Genomic DNA, 18,988 nt, shown 5'->3' with positions numbered 1-18,988 from the left:
GCTGCTGAACTGCACTTTTGGAAGCCGCCATCTATTCAAACCCATCGCTGTGTAACAAATAGCGAAAAAAGCCCTCCTAAGATCACGGAAATGCAGGGGAGGCCTGTGGATGAGCTGACACACTGCCACTTGGTAGAGGAGTGAAAAACACTGTGGTCTCAGCTTAGTCTCCTGCTTCTTGATGCAAAGTGCCAGGTGTTGGGGGTTGGGGGGGTGCGGTCAGGCAGAACATGTGAGTGTTCATTCAGTCCAGCAGCACTCGCTGAATGCCTGGTGATGGAGCGGAAAGACGTAACCTTCCCACAATGCTCTCATGTCCTAGGCAAGGGGGTGGACAGATGCAAAAAAGAGAATAGGATTGCTCACTGCCATGGGAGGGCCAGGAGCTGAAGGGGCAGCCCTCAATCCTAACTCAGTCTTGATTGAACATGGGGATAGGGAGGAAGGATCTCGGCTTTCTTCAGGTGGGGATGGATGCTCCAACTCGGCTTTAAAAAGGAGGAAGGGCTTTAAGTGCATGGAGGAAGGGCACACCTGGCAGGAGAGTACCTGCAGATGTCCTTTAAAACGTCAGTTCAGCAGGTCTTTGAAGAAGCGAGGATCCTCTTTTGGGGGTTCTCATAGCATAGCAAACACCAGGGGCTGAACCTGTTTTTGTAAATAAAGTTTTATTGGAACACAGCCACACACATCATTCCATTCCCCTGTTGTGATTGCTACATCCCAGGGACCATGTGGTCTGCCCAGCCTTAAATATTTATTGTCTAGCCCTTTGCAGAATAAGTTGGCATAACGTAGTTTTTTCCCTTGAAACGCTTAGATGAAGTGGGCCCACACTGCCAGCAACCAGGCTTTGCCTGCACCCTTCATGAACCTGCTGGTTAATTTTATCACCTGGCGGTTTCTCTTTGCCCCACACAAGCATACTTCCAACTCATTTAGTTGCAGTAACTTCTGGCTCCAAACATCCAGAGCTAGAATAATACCTATTGTGTGTAACAAAAGAGAGGTACTGACCGCTAATGCATGCATGCATGATAAGTCGCTCTAGTCTTTTCCGACTCTTTGCAACTCTATGGACTGCAGCCCAACAGGCTCCTCTATCCATGGGATTCTCTAGGCAAGAATACTGGAGTGGGTTGCCATGCCCTTCTCCAGGGGATCTTCCCGGCTCAGGGACTGAACCCGAGTCTCTTACGTCTCATGCATTGGCAGGGGGGTCTTTACCACCAGCACCACCTAGGAAGCCTACTGACCCCTAAGGATCCCCTTAAATGTTCAGTTACCCCCAAACTTTAGCAGTTCTAGACTCTGCTTAGTTTCTCAGAACCTGTGCTGCCTCTTATTTGCTTGTTGAATGTGAGCAAAATTGGAATCAGTCATCGGAGCAGTAGTCATTGGAAAGCATCTTTCTTCTTGGTAAGGCAACCCATCTGTCTGAGGATACTGGAGCTGGCAGTCGCCGTGCGAGTGAGACAGAAGGGGAACTTTCGGGAGATCCAACATTCAAGCCTGCGGTTATTTTAAAAACAAAGAGAATTCATTTCCAGAAGCAGCTGTGCATTTGAAACCCTGCTTTCCTGGATAGAGCGATTGAAAGTTGTGTGGAATTATACAGCAAATGCCAACTCTTAAGCACCTGCCATGGTCTCTGATACCAGCCGATAGGAGTGCCAACCAGGCTTTTTACAAATGTTAACTTATTTAATAAGACCTGCATGAAATAGAAGTGCAGTGATTCTGATTTTACAGATGGGAAAACAAAGACTCCAACAAGCTAAGTGTTTTTTATGTTATCAACTAACTGACAGCCTCCAACCTATGATAAGGAAGATACTGATTTTATGCTCTAGTTATCCTTAGCAGGTGGAATGCTCATTGAAAAGGCTCAATCAGGAGGTCTGAGATTTCTGTTTTAGACTCTCAGATGAACTGAATTTCAAGGAACAGCTACAACTAAAATTCCTCTTTGCACTAACTTCTGTTTTAGCCCTAACAGCCATCAACATTGTTTAAATACCACTGTCAAATGACATTGTAGTTTGGGATCTAATTTCTGACCAGTACTTTGAATTGAAAATGGTCAGCAGTGAGAAATGGGGACATTTTCCAAGCATGTCTGGAAAATATAGTTGGTCCCAGAAGAGAAGCATGTAGGTTTAGGATTGTCCTAGTTTCCAACTGAAATGATCATTCCTAAACAAACACCTGATCATAATTAACTTCTCCTTAAAATTTTTTAGTGCTCCACCCAGCCATGCCCTTAGCACAGAGGCTGGAGTCTTTGTGGCCTTTCTGGTTTGGGTCCTGCCTGACTCTCAGTTGTTGTTGTTCAGTTGCTAAGTTGTGTCCGACTCTGTGACCCCATGAACTGTAGCACACAGGGCTCCGCTGTCCTTCACTGTCTCCTGGAGTTTGCTCAGATTTCATGTCCATGGAGTGGGTGATGCTATCTAACCATCTCATCCTCTGCCACCCCCTTCTCCTTTTGCCTTCAATCTTTCCCAGCATCAGGGTCTTTTCCAGTGGAGTTAGCTCTTCGCATCTCAGTACCTCACCCTCATTCACTCTCATCAGATCAGGTCCTACATGTGGACGTTTCGCTGAACACCATCTTTACCATGTCCCTCTACCTGGCTCACCCCTGCATCTTCACATCTCAGCCGAGATGTCTCTGGATGCAGGAAGTCTTCTCTGATGCTTAGAGACTGGTATGAGCATCCTTCCCTGGCCCCTCCCTAATATAAGGCCTTTTAAGCTACTGTTCAGTTGTTGACCAGTTTGTCTGTTGTCCGTCACTTAACCGTAAGCTTCTAGAGGGCATTCTTTTTAGTTTTGATTCTGTAGTTACAAGGAATAGGAGTCCACTTGAGCTTGCTGATAGAAAGGGAGTTTATTGGGAAAAAGATTGGAAAAATAAGGAGATCTTGGTGGAAATATAAGAACCGGGTCTATAAGAAGTTGTACCTTGCACAAGCATCTTGGGGCTTTTTGCACCTCTGCACACCTTCACCTCTCTCTCTCCTGGGCTGCCTCAGCTCAGGCACTTGTGTGTTTTGTTTTATTGTAGTATAGTTGATTTACAGTGTCGTGTTAGTTTCAGATATACAGGAAAATGGTTTCTCCTTTTTATATATATATATATATTTTTCATATTCCTTACCCTTACAGGTTATTATAAAATATTGAATATATTTCCCTGTGCTGTAACAGTAAGACTTTGTTATTTATTTTATATATAGTAGTATGTACCTGTTAATCCCAAACTCCTAAGTTATTCCTCTACTACACCCCCCACTTTCCCCTTGGTAACTGTAAGTTTGATTTCTATATCTGTGAGTCTATTTCTGTTTTGTAAATAAGTTCATTTGTACCACTGTTTTCAGTTCTGTAAGTGACAAGCACACGTGTTCCTGAAGCTGCTCATGACCTCAGTTTGTCCTCGTGGCCCAGCCTGGCTTGACCCAGGGACCCTCCTAATCTCCTGGCTTCATTTCCTGCGCCCCCCCACCCCCGCCCACTTGTTTGCTTTGTCAGTTTCACAGTTGCAAGTTTCTAAGTAATCACTATGGTTGGCCTGACTCTTCCTTTCAAACTTGGCCTCACCCATCACAGGCCTCCGACCACCCTGGAGACTGGCTGTGGTTGGGTTAAGTCCTCACTGCAGACCAGTCATCATGTCACCAGCTGGAGGGGTCAGAGCCAATGTGGCTCCCAGGATAGACTTCTCTTTTCTGTTTCTCTTTCTGCCCCTCACCTGCCATAAACTTGATGGTATCCTTTGTTCTTTTCCCTCTTTTTCAGATATCATTAATGGAGCTCAAGAAAAATGCGTATTGCCTCCTATGGATGGCTACCCCCATTGCGAGGGGAAAATCAAGGTAAGTAAAGAGCAATGTCCTTTCACTCCCTCCTCCTTGACCTGCGCTGACAGCCCCTGGCTTCCCCTCCCTTCTCTTCTCCTCCCCAGCGATGCAGATGGGTGATCAAGCCCTCTTTAAGGAAGTCATTTAAGGGGTGTATCAGCCCTGCCAGTTTGGGGCTGTGGCCATGACAACCATTCCCTGCTTATGCCAGCTCCATGGGGTTAGTCAACAGTGACTAACTGGTCAGACTGAAAGAGCTGGGCCATTGCAGGCACCTGCTGTGTCTGAAATTGCGTTCCCTCTCTTTCCCATCCTCCAGCGGGTGATCCTTCAAGAGCCAAAGACAAGGGGCTTCCGTGATTTAGTGTCCAGCTCCCTTCTACCAAGTCCCCAGGCCTCAGCTGTGAGGTCTCCAGCTTGTTATTTAAATGTCACATTTGCCTGTGCAGTTGAGTGCCCAGACGCTGTTGGCCACTCTTTGATTCTTAACGTTTGTTTGTTTTTCACTGCATTTATGTGGCCAAACCTTGGGGAGACCACTCCCTGCTCAGTGGTTTTCAGAGGAAAGTTTCTGTTCAGACATCGCTTAGGATGGCGAGAGAAACCCCAGAGCGTTTTAAATGGCTCCCATATGGGACTCAAGTACGCACTGTGCCCCTGCCTTGATTCCCGTGCTGTTTTCCAGGCTCCATGCTGGGGCTGGTGCAACTGTAGGTCTCCAGGAGGGCACTCTCATGCCAGGGTCTGTGAGGCACTTGCCCTTGAGGAAACATTCCTCCCACCGGTGCTCCTGGGCTTTGCTGCTGGAGCCATCTCACGGCCTCTAGGCCGACGTGCCTGCTCAGTGAATGGCTGCTCATCAGCGCTCTTCCTGCTCTGGTCGTTTCAGTGGATGAAGAATATGTGGCGCTCAGATCCCTGCTACGCAGAATACGGAGTGGATGGGTCCACCTGCTCCTTTTTTATTTACCTCAGTGAGGTGAGCGGCTTCATGTGTCTTTCGGGGGGTGGAGTCCATGTGTGTAGTTGGTCTGTTTCGTAGCTGAGCCTGGAATTTGAAGAGCTTAAAAATGTATATTGTTTTTACATGAACAGTTTATGATTTCCTTCTTCATTGCTCTCCTCTGTCCCCAAGTAGCATGATTCTTTCCCCCCCTTGAGGAAAAAATAGTCTGAGTTCACTAATTTTTTTTTTAACCAATTTAAACAAATGTAGTAAAATACACGTAACAGAATTTACCAGGTTAACCATAAAGTGTACAGTTCAGTGCCATTAAGTACATTCATGTTGCTCTGTAACCATCGCCACCATCCATCCATCTCCAGAACGCTTCGTCTTGCCAACCTGAAACTGTTCCTATCCAACCGTGACTCCATAGCCTCCACCTTCTTCCAGCCCCAGCAACCACCGTTCTACTGTGTCTGCCTCAGATTCTGATTACTCCAAGTCCTCCTATAAGTGAAATATACAGTATGTGTCTTTTGTGATCCGCTGATTGCACTTAGCATAGTGTACTCAAGGTTCATCCATGTTATAGCAGGTGTCAGAATGCCCTTCCTTTTTGAGACTGAGTAATATTCCATTATGTATACAGACTGCATATTGTTGCCCATTCATCTGTCAGTGGGCCCTTGGGTTGCCCCCAGCTTTCATCAGTTGTGAATGGCACTGCTGTGAGCATGAGTGTACATGTAACTCTTTGAGACGCTGATTGATTTCAATTCTTTTGGGTATATATCCAGAAACAGAGTTGCTGGATCATATGGTAATTCTATTTTTAATGTTTTGAGGAACCACCGGACTATTTTCCATCGCAGCTGCGCCAATTTACATTCCCACCAACAGTGCACAAGATTCTAACTTCTCCACATTCTTACCAACACTTGTTATTTTCTATTTTTTTCTTTTCTAATGGCCATGTGAATGGGTATGAGGGAGTATCTCACTCGTTGTATCACTGGTTATATTTCCTTACTGATTAATGATATTCAGCATCTTTTCATATGCTTCTTGGCTGAGTGAGCTATTTATTGTACTTACAGACTGAATTATTAACTTTCTCCCTTTTTTCCACCTTTTTATCTGAACTTCATTTTCATTTGTACCCTTGAATTTAAATAGCAGCTTGTTTTTTAAGAGTCACAGGGCATTTTTACAGACCACATGGAATCTGTTACATGCTTCAGTGATTCATTTCACCTTTAGAAAGGTTGATGGAGTGGGGTGGGGTTAAGACTTTATTCAGAGCCAGCTACAGGAGAGAACTGAGCAGGGAATGAAAACTCCATTGGCTCTATCCCCCATCCCTTATGGGCAGTAGCAGTAGCCCTCAGAGCTTGTGGAATGGACGCTGGCTAATTTTTAGGGTTGTGCGCTTGGCAGGCTCTTGGCTTCCATCTTCTTTTATTTGCACCCCTGGTTTTGGTACTGTTGTTGTTTAACCAGTACTTAATAACATCTCCCTGGTGATGCCATGCAGAGAGGAGAATGCCTCCATTCTGAGGCTAAATGAAATGTTTTTGCCATACTTTTCCTTGTGGGATTCAGGTGTCTCTCCCCTGTGGCATAAGATGATAGGGGATGGAAGCCAAACCAGTATTGCTGTAGGGCATGTGGCCCTGGAATCTGTGGGATTTGTCCCTCTCGGCATCCTTCTCTTTCCTCTGTAAGAGTTAGACTTTTTTTTTTTTTTTTTTGGATGAGGTTGCTCCATGACCACCCCAGGGCCATCATGGGAACCGTCAGAGTAAATGATAGTCAAAATGCCTCTTGGAAATGAAAAAGCTCTGAGAGCTGGGTGTGTGATGTACCTTATTAGCAGGCTGCTGACAAGTTAATTCTGTGGCGTGTACTTGAGTGTGTTTCACGCTTGGGTAGCCTGGGGCCCGCCTCCCCACTTTCTTCTCCAGGGGAGTAAGACCTGGGGCTATGGGTGAACCTTCACTCCAGTGAGAAGTCAACTGAAGGCACCTTTCCTGCCCTGAGCAAAAAGTCCCATTTTTTCCCCATTTCCGTTTGACAGAATTTAGCCACCGTCTGGCTGGGCTCCCTGATTGACAAACTGAGCTAATTCCACACCTTCCTAACAGTTTGCATCTTGGGCAGGACTGCTGAAGTGAAGGGAGAGGAAGAGGATTTGAGGTGCCCGCTCCAGCCTGGGTCTTCATTTCCTGAGCCAGAGCTGGGGAGGTGCGGGAGGATGGTTCAGATGAAGAGGACTGCGATTACGTATGACCTGGTTCCCTTCCTCTGAAACAGCCCCCCTACCACTACCAGAAGGGAAGGGAGGATGTAGCTGAGATGAGAGAAGAGGGAACTTCTGTGGACGTAAATTGAGAGGAGTGTGGGATAGGCTGGGCTGCATGAAGATGTGATGGATTCTGTAGACTGGACACCGGAGCCTGGGTGTCTTGTTTCAGAACCTTTAGCCGTTTTCTCCTCCTTCCTGGACGTGGAATGGTGCTTTGTTTGCCCTTTCTACCTATTCTATTCTTTTATTATGCAAATGATCAGACTTTTCTTTTTGTTCCACTGAACTCAGTTCAGTGAGCACTTATTGAACATCTGTTCTGTTCATTGATTGTCAACAGTTACTGAGAATTCATTTGCTTGGCACCATGCTATGCATTCATTATCTTTAAAGTCTAATAGAAGGGAAAGCATGGGTCCAGGTAAATTGAGCCAGGAAGGGGTCCTGGGAAACAACTAGGAACTTCTTCAAAATTTTAATGTGAAAATTATCTTGAAACTCTGGCACGTAAAGCAAATTTTTTTTCTTTTTTCAAAGCATCTTAATAGGTACCCTATAAGAGAAGAAATGTAATCAATATGAGCCTTTCAGTAGTCAATACTGTCTTAGAGCCTCACTCCTGACTTCAGCTTCTGTTTCTGATGCTTGCTAAACTCTGTGCTCTTGGAAAAGTTGCTCTCTTTGTGCCTCGGGTTCTTCCTTTATAATATAAAAGTTTTAATTTTATTTTTAAAGAATCCTACCTTGAGGATTCCTGAGTCTATATGGGACCATGCTTAGAGTAGAGCCTGATAAATGATAATTATTTTAACTGATGCTTTCATGATAAGTTTTTTTTTTTTACTTTACTTTCGTGGAGGGTATTTAGTTTTTTTATTGAACTGTGGCTGACTTACAATGTTGTCTTAGTTTCAGGTCTATGTGTGTGTGTGTATATGAAATATATATATATTCTTTTTCAAATTCTTTTCCCTAATACGTGCTAAGGTGCTTCAGTTGTGACCGACTCTTTGCGACCCTATGGACTGTAGCCCACCAGGCTCCTCTGTCCATGGGATGCTCCAGGCAAGAGTGCTGGAGTGGGTACCACACCCTCCTCCAGGGGGTCTTCCCGACCCAGGGATCGAACCTGCATCTCTTACGCCTCCTGCGCTGGCAGGTGGTTTCTTTACCGCTAGCGCCAGCTGGGAAGCCCCCTTTTCCTATATAATTACAACATGTTGAGTATAATTCTCTGTGATATATAGTAGGTCCTTGTGGTTTATCTATTTTATATATAAAATAGTGTGTGTGTGTTACTCCCAAATTCCTAATTTATCTGTCCCCCACATACACCTTTCCCCTATGGTAACCATAAGTTTGCTTTCTATGTCTGTGCATGATAGATTTTTGATGTTCCCATTATTTGAGTACAGTTGTGGAGTGTCATATAGCCCGGGACATTTTCTATGGGGACCTTGATTTCCTTTCAGAATTAGAATGAATTTCTGGTTCTCATTCACTGATCTCATTTAATTCTAGATCCCTAGACTTCTAGTAGTATAGAAGAATATAGTTCTCCTTGGCTTCCTTTCTCAGGATGTGATGCTTGTTCATATTAAAATCATGAACCGGATGTGTGGAGCCGCAGTGCACCTTTTGCCATTGTTAAAATGAAATTATTAGAGATGTTTCCTAAACCCTGTTAATTCTGTTCTAGTAGTCTGTAAATCCTGGACAACATCTATGGCTTTGTGGTGCTGTGTTTGTCTATTTTTTTTTCCCTCTTGCTTTCTTCACACTTTCCTTCTTTTGTTACTTCATTTAACCTGTATCGTATGCCAGCTTACTCTTGCAGTTGGGAAGGTGATTGACAGACATTTTCATCTGATTTTTTTACTTCATCAGTGAATACACTGGTGACTTTGATTCTTTTCTTAATCCTTATTGAAGGGCAGGGGATGAGATGATTAGCATCACCGACTCAATGGCCATGAATCTGAGTGAACTCTGGGAGGTAGTGAAGGACAGGGGAACCTGGTGTGCTGCAGTCCATGGGGCTGCACAGAGTCAGACTTGACTTAGGAACTGAACAACAACAAAAACTGAAGAAGGGCCAGTTCTCGTTTCCATGTACGTTTAACTTCAGAGCTTTGACGAATATGAAAGAGGACATGGAGCAAAATCTCCCATAGTCAGTCACTAGTTGAATCGAGGTGTTTAGATTCAAACCAGTCTTAGAAGACAGCACTCTCCCTGCATTTTTCTTCTCCCGAAACTTCTAATCTTCCCCTCACCAACTAGTAGTCTACCAGCCTCTTACGGGGACTCTCAGAAGGTAAAGCCATCAGTGTTTATCCTTCATTATCCCCACAGATGCTTGTAATGTGTCTGACACTGAATTAGGGCCTGGGTGTGGTGCTGAAAGTCTCAGCATTGCCCTTCTTGGGTGGCAGGCAGAAAGAGAAGAATGAAGCATGACTGAGCCCCGTGTGTACCTGACACCTCAAATGCACAGTGCCGTTTCAGCCTCTCCCCAGCTCGGAGAGCTGCATCTTAGAGGCTCTAAGAGGTTTAGTTGCTTAGTATTTCTGCACTCACCATTACTGTTGCCCTTTCACGTCAAATGAAAGCTGAACTCAAATGGAGTCATTTGTCATCATTGCCTTTGCTTTCAGTTTTATTCTCAAATCCACCTGTGTTTGAAATACAGCTCTAAGTTAGCTGGTTTCCATTAATCAGTCTTCATTGCTAGTTTTCAAATACTCATAATTTTAATACTTTACTAGCCCCCTCTCCCACCAAAACAGCACCAATTCTCCTGAAGATACAACTCGTGAAAACCAAGTACTCAGGTGGGAGCAAATGAATGATTCATGTCCGTTAACCAGCCTTGCATTTCCAGATCATCGGGCAGTTCATTTTCTATATCTGTTTTTGTGAGCCATGTAACTACTCCCGTTAGAGACAGTAGCCTATCAAGTAATTACTCTGAATGTCATTGTTTCAGGTATTATTAACTTAGCCCTCTGCAGAGCCTTTTACTGCTGTCAGCTTTTACACAATTGAAAATAAATGTCTTTACCCCTATTGATATTATATTGATAGATGGTGCTTATATATTTGATGCCCATACATTTTTGCTGTCTACACAATTATTGTAGCAACTAGCAACCATCATACCCTGCTAGACTTCTTAATTTGTACTATTTTTTTAAGGACTTATATTGCCATTCGATTGCTCAGTGATTGATTGCTAGATCTTAGGATGTGTACAAGCTGTTGCTTCAAATGCCGATTTGACCTGGTTGAGTGAGTGACTGTGTATGTCTGTGTCTGTGTGCACACCCACCTGTATGTGTGAGTCCCTCATAAAGGAACAAAAGAAGCAATTTCATGCCTTACTCATCAGTCTGTTTCTTATGTTTCAGAAACAACAGGCATAAAGGTCTCCATGTCTTCCTGTTCTCCCTTGGCAATATGTAAAACTAATATTGGCTGAGCGTGCTATTAACCTTGAGTTTAAATTCAGCGCAGTTAATCCGTTGATTAATGCCAAGATTAATGCCCAACAGCAAAGGTTGAAAGCTTAAATGTTTGTGAATGTGAGCATGAAATGAAATCCTAATAACCAGTACAATGATTTGGATTTATGGACTATGTTGGCTGCTAAAGATATCTTGGAAATGGTGTCGCACAGACTAATTTGTCAAAGTGGGCCACGGTGAAGAATTGACTGTTCAGGTTGCAGGAGAAAACCTGAATGAGAAAATATAACTAACATTTTGGGACAGGGCAGGGAGTACTTTAAAAATACCTCTAGACTGTTGCCTGAGATTACCCACACACACCTTTTAAATATTTGGCCATTTGACACAGGAAATTCTCTTTCTGTGAGATAATATTTTTTGGCAACACGGGAAGTGACAGATTTATGATCTTGTTCTTTTCCGTTCTTGAATTCAGCCTTTACTTTTATCTTCTTTATCTGTGTGTTTTTGTGGCTCTTATTACCTGAATCCTAAGACATCTTTAGAAACCACTTTTTTAAAACAATCCTGATTTTACTGAACAATGTTTGTCGTCAGCTTAAATGACCTCTCAGTTTCCCTCCACCTCTATCTTCTAAGTTCCTTCTTTCATAACCACTCCTGTTTGTCAGCTTCACATACTACGGCATTTAGTTTAATATCTTTTTTTGCTTCTTTTTAAAAATTATTATTTTCACAAACTACAACATTTAGACTGAGATTTCTTACTCTGAGCTCCACCTTCCAGAAATTAAAAGGGACTTGCCAAACCCCAAACCATTACCTGTTTGCTCTTTGGAAACATGTGGCAGAGTGGGGCTTTGATGCAGTCATCTCCAATTTGTGTTTTTACAAACTTTTAAACATTGTCTCTGATCATTCATATTATATACCAAGAAGACATTTGTAAAGTTTTATGTTTTAAACTTTTTTTAATGTGGAAAATGTCAAACCTGTGTAAAAGAAACAGATATAAGGAAATTCTGTGTCTGTGACACAGATTCAATAAGTGCCAATTTGTGGCCAATCTCATTCACTGACACCTCTCCCAGATGGTTATTTTGAAGCAAATCCCCTGAATCGCATCATCTGTGAATGTTTCACTACATACCTTTAAAAGAGGCTCTTTTTTAAAACTATTACATGTTTTTAAAATCACAGAATTCCATAATATCTTCAAATATCAGATTACTATTCACATTTTGTAGACCATTTTGTAACCTGAAGTTTATTTATTTGAATGGAGTTTCAAGCAATGACCATAAATAACAACTGCTGGTGCCCCTTGTAGCTTTTCACTGATGAAACTTTACTTGCCTTAGAAGCTGTTGTTGTACTCTGTACTCTTAGAAGAGTTTGTTGTACGCTGAGTTTTTATGACCATATCCCCATGTTGTTGGATAACCTGCTTCCCCAACCCTTGTATTTCCTGTAAATTGATAGTAGATCTGAGGCTTGATCAGAGTCAGGCTTAATATTTTTTTTCAAAATTGTTTCATGGATGGTATTAAATGCTTCTAGCAGGAGACACATAAATGCCTAGCTCTTTCTCTTTCTGTGATATCAGCAGCCATCGAAAATTACTGCCTGGATTCATCAGGATTCGTTCTTAATATATCACGAATACTCTTTATAGAGAAGTGAGTCCTCATCTGGTATTTGGTTACCCTGAGGAACAGTTCATAAAGGAAACCTTGATTTCTCTGTTGATTTCCTACCATCTTCCACTGGTGACCAGTAGTTTGTTTGTTTGCTTGCTTGTTTTAATGCTTGTTGTTTCAATCAGCACCTTGTTTCAATCAAGGCTTTGACCGAACTATATTTGATATGTTTGATCCATTCCAATTATTTTCTTGCTAGTTCTCATATTCCTCCTTCTTTGACCAGTGGGAGCCAATGCATATTGTCTTCTGAGGCCTTTTGACATAACCCTGGGTGTTTTCTGTGAGTCCCCTTGGTTCCTCTTACTGGGAAATAAGACAATCCATAGTCTGGGTACCAGGGTAATTCATTGCTACTGGGATTTTCTGGATGCTGGGCATATGACAGTGAGCCAAAAGGCAAACACTTCTTCAGGTTATGTTTTATAGGAGGGGACAGTCAACAAAAAGTAAAATATATATATTTCAGATTACAGTAGAGCTGTGGAGAGAAATAAAACTGAGGTGGAACTCAAAATGCTCATGAGGAATGATGGTGTCAGTTTTAGATAGCATGTTCAGAAAATGCCCTACTGAAAAATGTGGGAGGAGGATGTGTGAGCACCGTATTGAAGGAGGTGAGAGAGGAAGAGGTTCAGAAGTCTGACACAAGTATTTAACAGGTGGGGGGAACAGTCAGTGCAAAGGTCTTGGGGTGACCATCAACATCCAGCATTAAGAAAAAGTATATGAAAAGTCATCTCCAGAGAGATTTTTGTCTGTTTTGTTTACAGGAGTAATTTATTTACAATAAATTTATATTTATTGAATGAATGACTATTTAAAGCATTTTTTTAAGTAGTTGATAGCTTTTTTGTCTCTTTGTTCTAAGTGGGTGACTTCACCAGCTATCAACTTTCTAATCTTGAAGAATTGTTTTTGTAAAATTTTAAGATTAAAATCTGCTAAAAACATTAAGTTTGAGACATGAAGCAAGGGCATTCTGAGCACTTATTAACAATTTTAATATAATGCTCTTTAATATTTTATCTATAGGGGAAAGCAGAGGATCAGGTTAGACTGTTAGAATGGAATTAGCCAATTATATTAGAAGGCACAGTTTTCTGGCCCAGCTTTTATTCTTATTGTCGCTCAGCATTATTTGCCTGAGTCGACGCTTCAGGCAAAATCGCATACTACTGCAAAAGAAGAGCTGTTCTGCGTGTGTGTGTGTTCAGTCGCTTCAATCATGTGTGATCTTTGCGACCCTGTGGACTGTAGCCCGCCAGGCTCCGCTGTCCAGGCAAGAATACTTGAGTGTGTTACCATGCTGTTCTCCAGAGGATCTTCCCAGCCCAGGGATCGAACCTGCGTCTCTTACATCTACCTGCATTGGCAGGTGGGTTCATTACTGCTACCGCCACCTGGGAAGCCCTTTCTTATTGTTACTCAGCATTATTTGCCTGGGTCTACACTTAAGGCATGGAGAAGGCAATGGCACCGAACTCCAGTACTCTTGCCTGGAAAATCCCATGGACGGAGGAGCCTGGTAGACTGCAGTCCATGGGGTCGCGAAGAGTCGGACATGACTGAGCAACTTCACTTTCACTTTCACTTTTCACTTTGATGCATTGGAGAAGGAAATGGCAACCCACTCGAGTGTTCTTGCCTGGAGAATCCCAGGGATGGGGGAGCCTGGTGGGCTGCCATCTATGGGGTCGCACAGAGTTGGACACGACTGAAGCGACTTAGCGGCAGCAGCAGCACACTTAAGGCAAAATTGCACACGGCCACAGAAGAGGAGCTCTGTTGCTGGTGACTGGAGTGTGACCACTTGTATCAGCTGGTGACTGTGGCTCTACTGTCCTCAATGTGAATGCAGGCCCGGTGGGGCCGAGTTTGCCTCTGTGCAGTGTAAGAAGCATCTCTCTATTATCCGAATAGTTCATGACAGAAGAATAATTTGTTGCCTCTCCTGTTTAAAGGAAATTGACAGGTCTCTTCCCAGAGAGATTTGGGATGAATTTTTGAAACTCTGACATCCTCTTATTAGAACCCCACTGGTTTGGGGTGTGTTGGAAACTCACAGCAGTTTCTCTTGAAGTCCTATCCCTTCCCTAATATCCTGAGTAGTCCTGTCTCAGGCCTTCCCAGCCCTCGGCTCTCTTGCACACGATTGATTCCATACTTTCTGTTTCTGATATTCCTGCTTTCCCTGCTGTGGTGGGGGCAGCAATGCATGTTGTAGAAAATGCATGGGTAGCTCGGGAGTTTGGGGTTGACATGCACACACTGCTATGTTTAGAATGCCTTTCCATGAAAAAAATAATAAATGTCTGTCTGGATTCAGCTCCTACCTGTGTGGCCTAGAACTTTTCCTTGAGTTTTCAGACTGGTTTCTCTCCGTGAGGTCAAGGTAAAGCCTGCCATGCTTGCCTCAGGGTATTGTTGAAAGATTCTAATAACAATGATGAAGATACATTGTGCCACTTAAAAGGAAAAGAGTATCCATATAATAAATATCTTTAGCACTCAAGTCACCCATTTTTTCATTCAGTATGTAACAAGTAATGATTGAGGACCTGTTGTGTGCCAGGCCCTGTTCTCTGGATTGAGGAAAGAGCACTGAACAGGCCAACTGAAGTCCCTAAGAAGCTTAACGTTCATTGGGGCAGTAAACAGTAGCCATGCCATAGGTCAGATAATTTCTGCATGTGGTGTGTGTGCCAAGGAAAAGCAGAGTAAGGAGGTAGAGTGGCCAGGTAAGCAGATCAGGGAAGGCTTCCCAGGAAAAGTTGGAGCATAGTGTGTAGGAGGGAAGAGAGGGTGGCATGTGCACTCTGGGAGGAAGAGTGTTTCAGGTAGAAAGAGCGTGGATGCTGAAGCCTGAGGTGTGGGGTTACCAGGTAAAATATAGGATGCCCAATGATCGTGAATTTCAGGTAGAGTGTTTTATTTATTGAACTGTGAGTATATGACAAATGGCGGTTCTCTGGTGGCTTAGATGATAAAAAAAAAAATTTGCCCACGATACGGGATACCTGGGTTTGATCCCTGGGTTGGAAAGATGCCCTGGAGAAGGGAGTGGCTTCCCACTCCAGTATTCTTGCCTGGAGAATCCCATGGACAGAGGAGTCTGGTGGTCTATAGTCCACAGGGTCACAAAGAGTCAGACATGACTAAACGACTACGCTTTCACTTTCACGTATGACAAATACTGCATGCAGCTTACTAAAAAGAAAAATCATCCTTTGTCTGAAATTCGAATTTAGCTGAGCATCTTTTCCCCTCTTGTCACAAATCCGGCAACCCTCCAGAGGCAGGAGTGAACCTGGCGGGTGTTTGGATATGGAAGGAGGTTCTTGTTTGGAGGGCAGGGGGAGTGAGACAGCAGTGTAAGCCTGAGGGTAAATTCTGAGTTTTATTCTAAAGACACGGAGAAGCCCCTGGAGGGTCTGAGTTAGTGTGGGATATAATCCAGTTTAGGATTAGGTGATCACCTCTGCTGCACAGAGCAGACAGGGAAGAAGGCTGCAGGCAGCAAGTTGTCATCACTGTCGCACAGTGGTGACATCTGTCATCACAGCCCTTCCAGCACTGCCCGCAGCGGGAGCGGAGGGAACCCTTTCTGAAGAATTCCGTGGAGAAGGTCTAGGCAGTCCTACTCTGATATTGGAGGCTGGAGCGTGCTCATGGGACTGCAGGAACCACATGTCTGGTTTCCCTGCTAAGTGCCGGCCCTGGACAGGACAGATGGCACTTCCATCCCCAGCCATGGGGCCGCCCTGCACCCACGTCTTCATCTGCCATGATGAGCGACCTTGCCCATATGATTACGTGGAAACCAGAGGACACAGTGTGTATGAAGTGCTTTCCCTAGTGCTTGGCTCTTGGTGCACTGTAGGTTTTCTTGTTCTTCTCTGTCATCTACCTGCTTCCCCAGGCACAGCCTTTCCTAACAAGCCACTTGGCCAAAATATTCATCAGCTCAGGTGTTTGATGGAGAGGATGGGGCCAGGTAGTGGGACCGCTCACATGTGGAGACATCTTTTACCATGTGCATTTCCTTTTTGAATCTTTAGAAAAGGAGAGTAGGCCTGGGAGGAGCGTGGAGTGGGGTAAAGGGATCTTTTTTTAAAATTTTTTAAGCATGTTCCTTAATGAGTAGCTACATTAGATAGGTTATCAGTACAGCAAATATGTGTATGCATATACCTGTGTGTATCGTCAGTTTATCTAATGAATATAATCAATCGTGTCATTTTGCTAGGTAACCCACATGGTGGTGTCTAACTATATTTTTTAGGTCTCATAGATAATAGAATTATTATAGAGTACCCAAGCCAGCACCTTTATGTTGTAGATGAGAAAACTTGAAAGTCAGATGGTTTAAGGTTATACCCCTAGTTGTTTGTGGAGTTGGACATAGAATCTGTTTTGGTGGATTCCAGATTCAGCAGCCCTGTTGTCCCTACCCCTTAAAGTGTCTCTGACACTTCATGTTCTGGTCCAGGGACGGGATCTCAGTCATCACCCAGCCCCTCCACTCACTAGTGAGTGAAAAGTGAAAGTGAAGTCGCTCAGTCTCCGACTCTCTGTGACCCCATGGACTGTAGCCTACCTAGTCTACCAGGCTCCTCCATCCATGAAATTTCCCAGGCAAGAGTACTGGAGTGGATTGCCATTTCCTTCTCCAGAGGATCTTCCCAACCCATGGATTGAACCTGGGTCTCCCGCATTGTCGGCAAACTCTTTTACCATCTAAGCCACCGGGGAAGTCACTAGTGAGTGGACCTCTGCAATTCTTAGCACCTTCAAGTCTTGCTTTCCTCACGTGTAATCTGGGCATGGTACCCACCTTGTCGGGCACTTCAGGGGATTAAATGATGGGATACAGTCAAGTTCATTTGTTTTTTTCCCAGATGCACTGAACTATAAACCTTCAGTCAATGATTGTATGCTTATATAATGTAATGCCTTTAAAAATTACTCAATAAATGTTCTTTGTAAAAAAAATCATAATATGAAAATTTACATAAAGAAGAGAATCCTAAGCATCCAAGACATCAACCTCTAGAGGTAATCTTAGACTTTTCTTATGCATTTTGCGTATTTACTTTTTGACCACACTTAACTCTTGGAAAAATACTGGTGAAATTCTGTATGTCAGTGATTCATTAAAGCAAAACCCTTCACATTATCCATGAGAGAAGAGGCCATGTCAAAGCCTGATTATTATTCTTTCAAAAGAACAGAATATTACTGCAGAGATGAAGTCTAGTTCTGCAGACGTACACGTAGATATGCGTTAAATCTCCTACTCATTTTTGCTGTAATTTTATTATTTCTTTTCCCTATTTAAAGTCCAGTTCGAGCTGTAGGCATCTCTGTTGGTAGTGTCTCTTTTCTTAAATGTAAGAATTGTCCATCTGAAAGAGCTTGAAAGTAAGTATGACCTACCTGATGTCTGTTTAGGGACTTTGCTTTGATTTACGTTGTACGTTGATGAAGCTGCAAAACCTTCTCGGATCAAAGAAGTTTAAATCATTGGATGGAGGAATGTCAAAAATAAAATTGGTTAATTTTAGATCTCCTTGCTCAAGAAAAGTGATTCTTTGTGCCCTCTCTCTGGGAGATGCCTTCATGTTCCAAAGGTCTAGCCTGGCTGGTCTTTTCTGGTTCTATTTCCTCTTCATGCTGCTACTGCTAAATCGCTTCAGTTGTGTCCGACTCTGTGCGGCCCCATAGATCGCAGCCCATCAGGCTCCCCCGTCCCTGGGATTCTCCAGGCAAGAACACTGGAGTGGGTTGCCATTTCCTTCTCCAATGCATGAAAGTGAAAAGTGAAAGTGACGTTGCTCAGTCGTGTCTGACTCTTCGCGACCCCATGGACTGCGGCCTACCAGGCTCCTCCGTCCATGGGATTTTTCAGGCAAGAGTACTGGAGTGGGGTGCCATTGCCTCCTTCTTCTTCCTCTTCATATTTTTTTTATTTTGTTGAAGGATAATTGCTTTACAGAATTTTGTTATTAACATGGATCAGCCATAGGTATACATATATCCCCTCTCTTTTGAACCTCCCTCCCATCTCCAGCCCCATTCCACCACCCTAGATTGATACAGAGCCCCTGTTTGAGTTTCCTGAGCCATACAGCAAATTCCCCTTGGCTATCATTATATATAGTAATGTAAATTGCCTTGTTACTCTTTCCATACATCTCACCCTCTCCTCCCCTGCCTCTTCATTTTGTAGCCTGGAGCTAGTGCACTAAAAAGATTAGTTCTATAGAAGTTTCACCTTCAAATCAAAGGTAATTATAGTCATGGTTCTGCTTCTCTATTGATTGCTGCATGCGTGTTGCCCTAAACTTGAATGATTTTCAATTCTTAGACTCACTACAGTGATTCGTGGGAGATGTTAAGGCTGCCCATTCCCTTCCCTGGCAGAGGGCTTGACCGAGGACTTGCCAGCTTGCAGGAGTTGGGTAGAGGTGAGGGTAGGCAGTGGGAGGGTCCAACACCACAGATTTAATCCCAGAGAGAGCTCTAAGGTTGCAGTTGGAAAACTGTAGCCAAGCCAGTAGGTGACCACAGGCAGAAATAGGGCCCTGGGGTTCTGAGAGCCAGAAGAACACTAAGATGATGAGAGTGAGCTAAAGTGGAAGAGCTTCCAGATCAGGAAGACGGGGGGCTCTCTCCGGGGTCCAGCTTTCTTAGGTAGG

At 43.6% G+C, this 18,988-nt stretch overlaps 1 protein-coding gene across 1 annotated transcript in view; it reads left to right on the top strand.

Moving 5' to 3' along the window:
* MGAT5 (alpha-1,6-mannosylglycoprotein 6-beta-N-acetylglucosaminyltransferase) overlaps positions 1-18,988 on the top strand; it is a 232,726-nt gene that overhangs the window by 70,145 nt on the left and 143,593 nt on the right. The window contains exons 3-5 of the mRNA XM_052663956.1: positions 3,805-3,881; positions 4,756-4,845; positions 7,126-7,194. Coding sequence (XP_052519916.1) covers positions 3,805-3,881; positions 4,756-4,845; positions 7,126-7,194 — 236 coding nt within the window. The remainder of the gene's footprint in view (positions 1-3,804; positions 3,882-4,755; positions 4,846-7,125; positions 7,195-18,988) is intronic.

Source organism: Budorcas taxicolor, chromosome 2 (assembly GCF_023091745.1).
Source record: "Budorcas taxicolor isolate Tak-1 chromosome 2, Takin1.1, whole genome shotgun sequence".
Classification (NCBI taxonomy): domain Eukaryota; kingdom Metazoa; phylum Chordata; class Mammalia; order Artiodactyla; family Bovidae; genus Budorcas; species Budorcas taxicolor.
The sequence above is the reverse complement of the archived record's forward strand: the minus strand, read 5'-3'. Positions and strand labels throughout refer to the sequence as shown.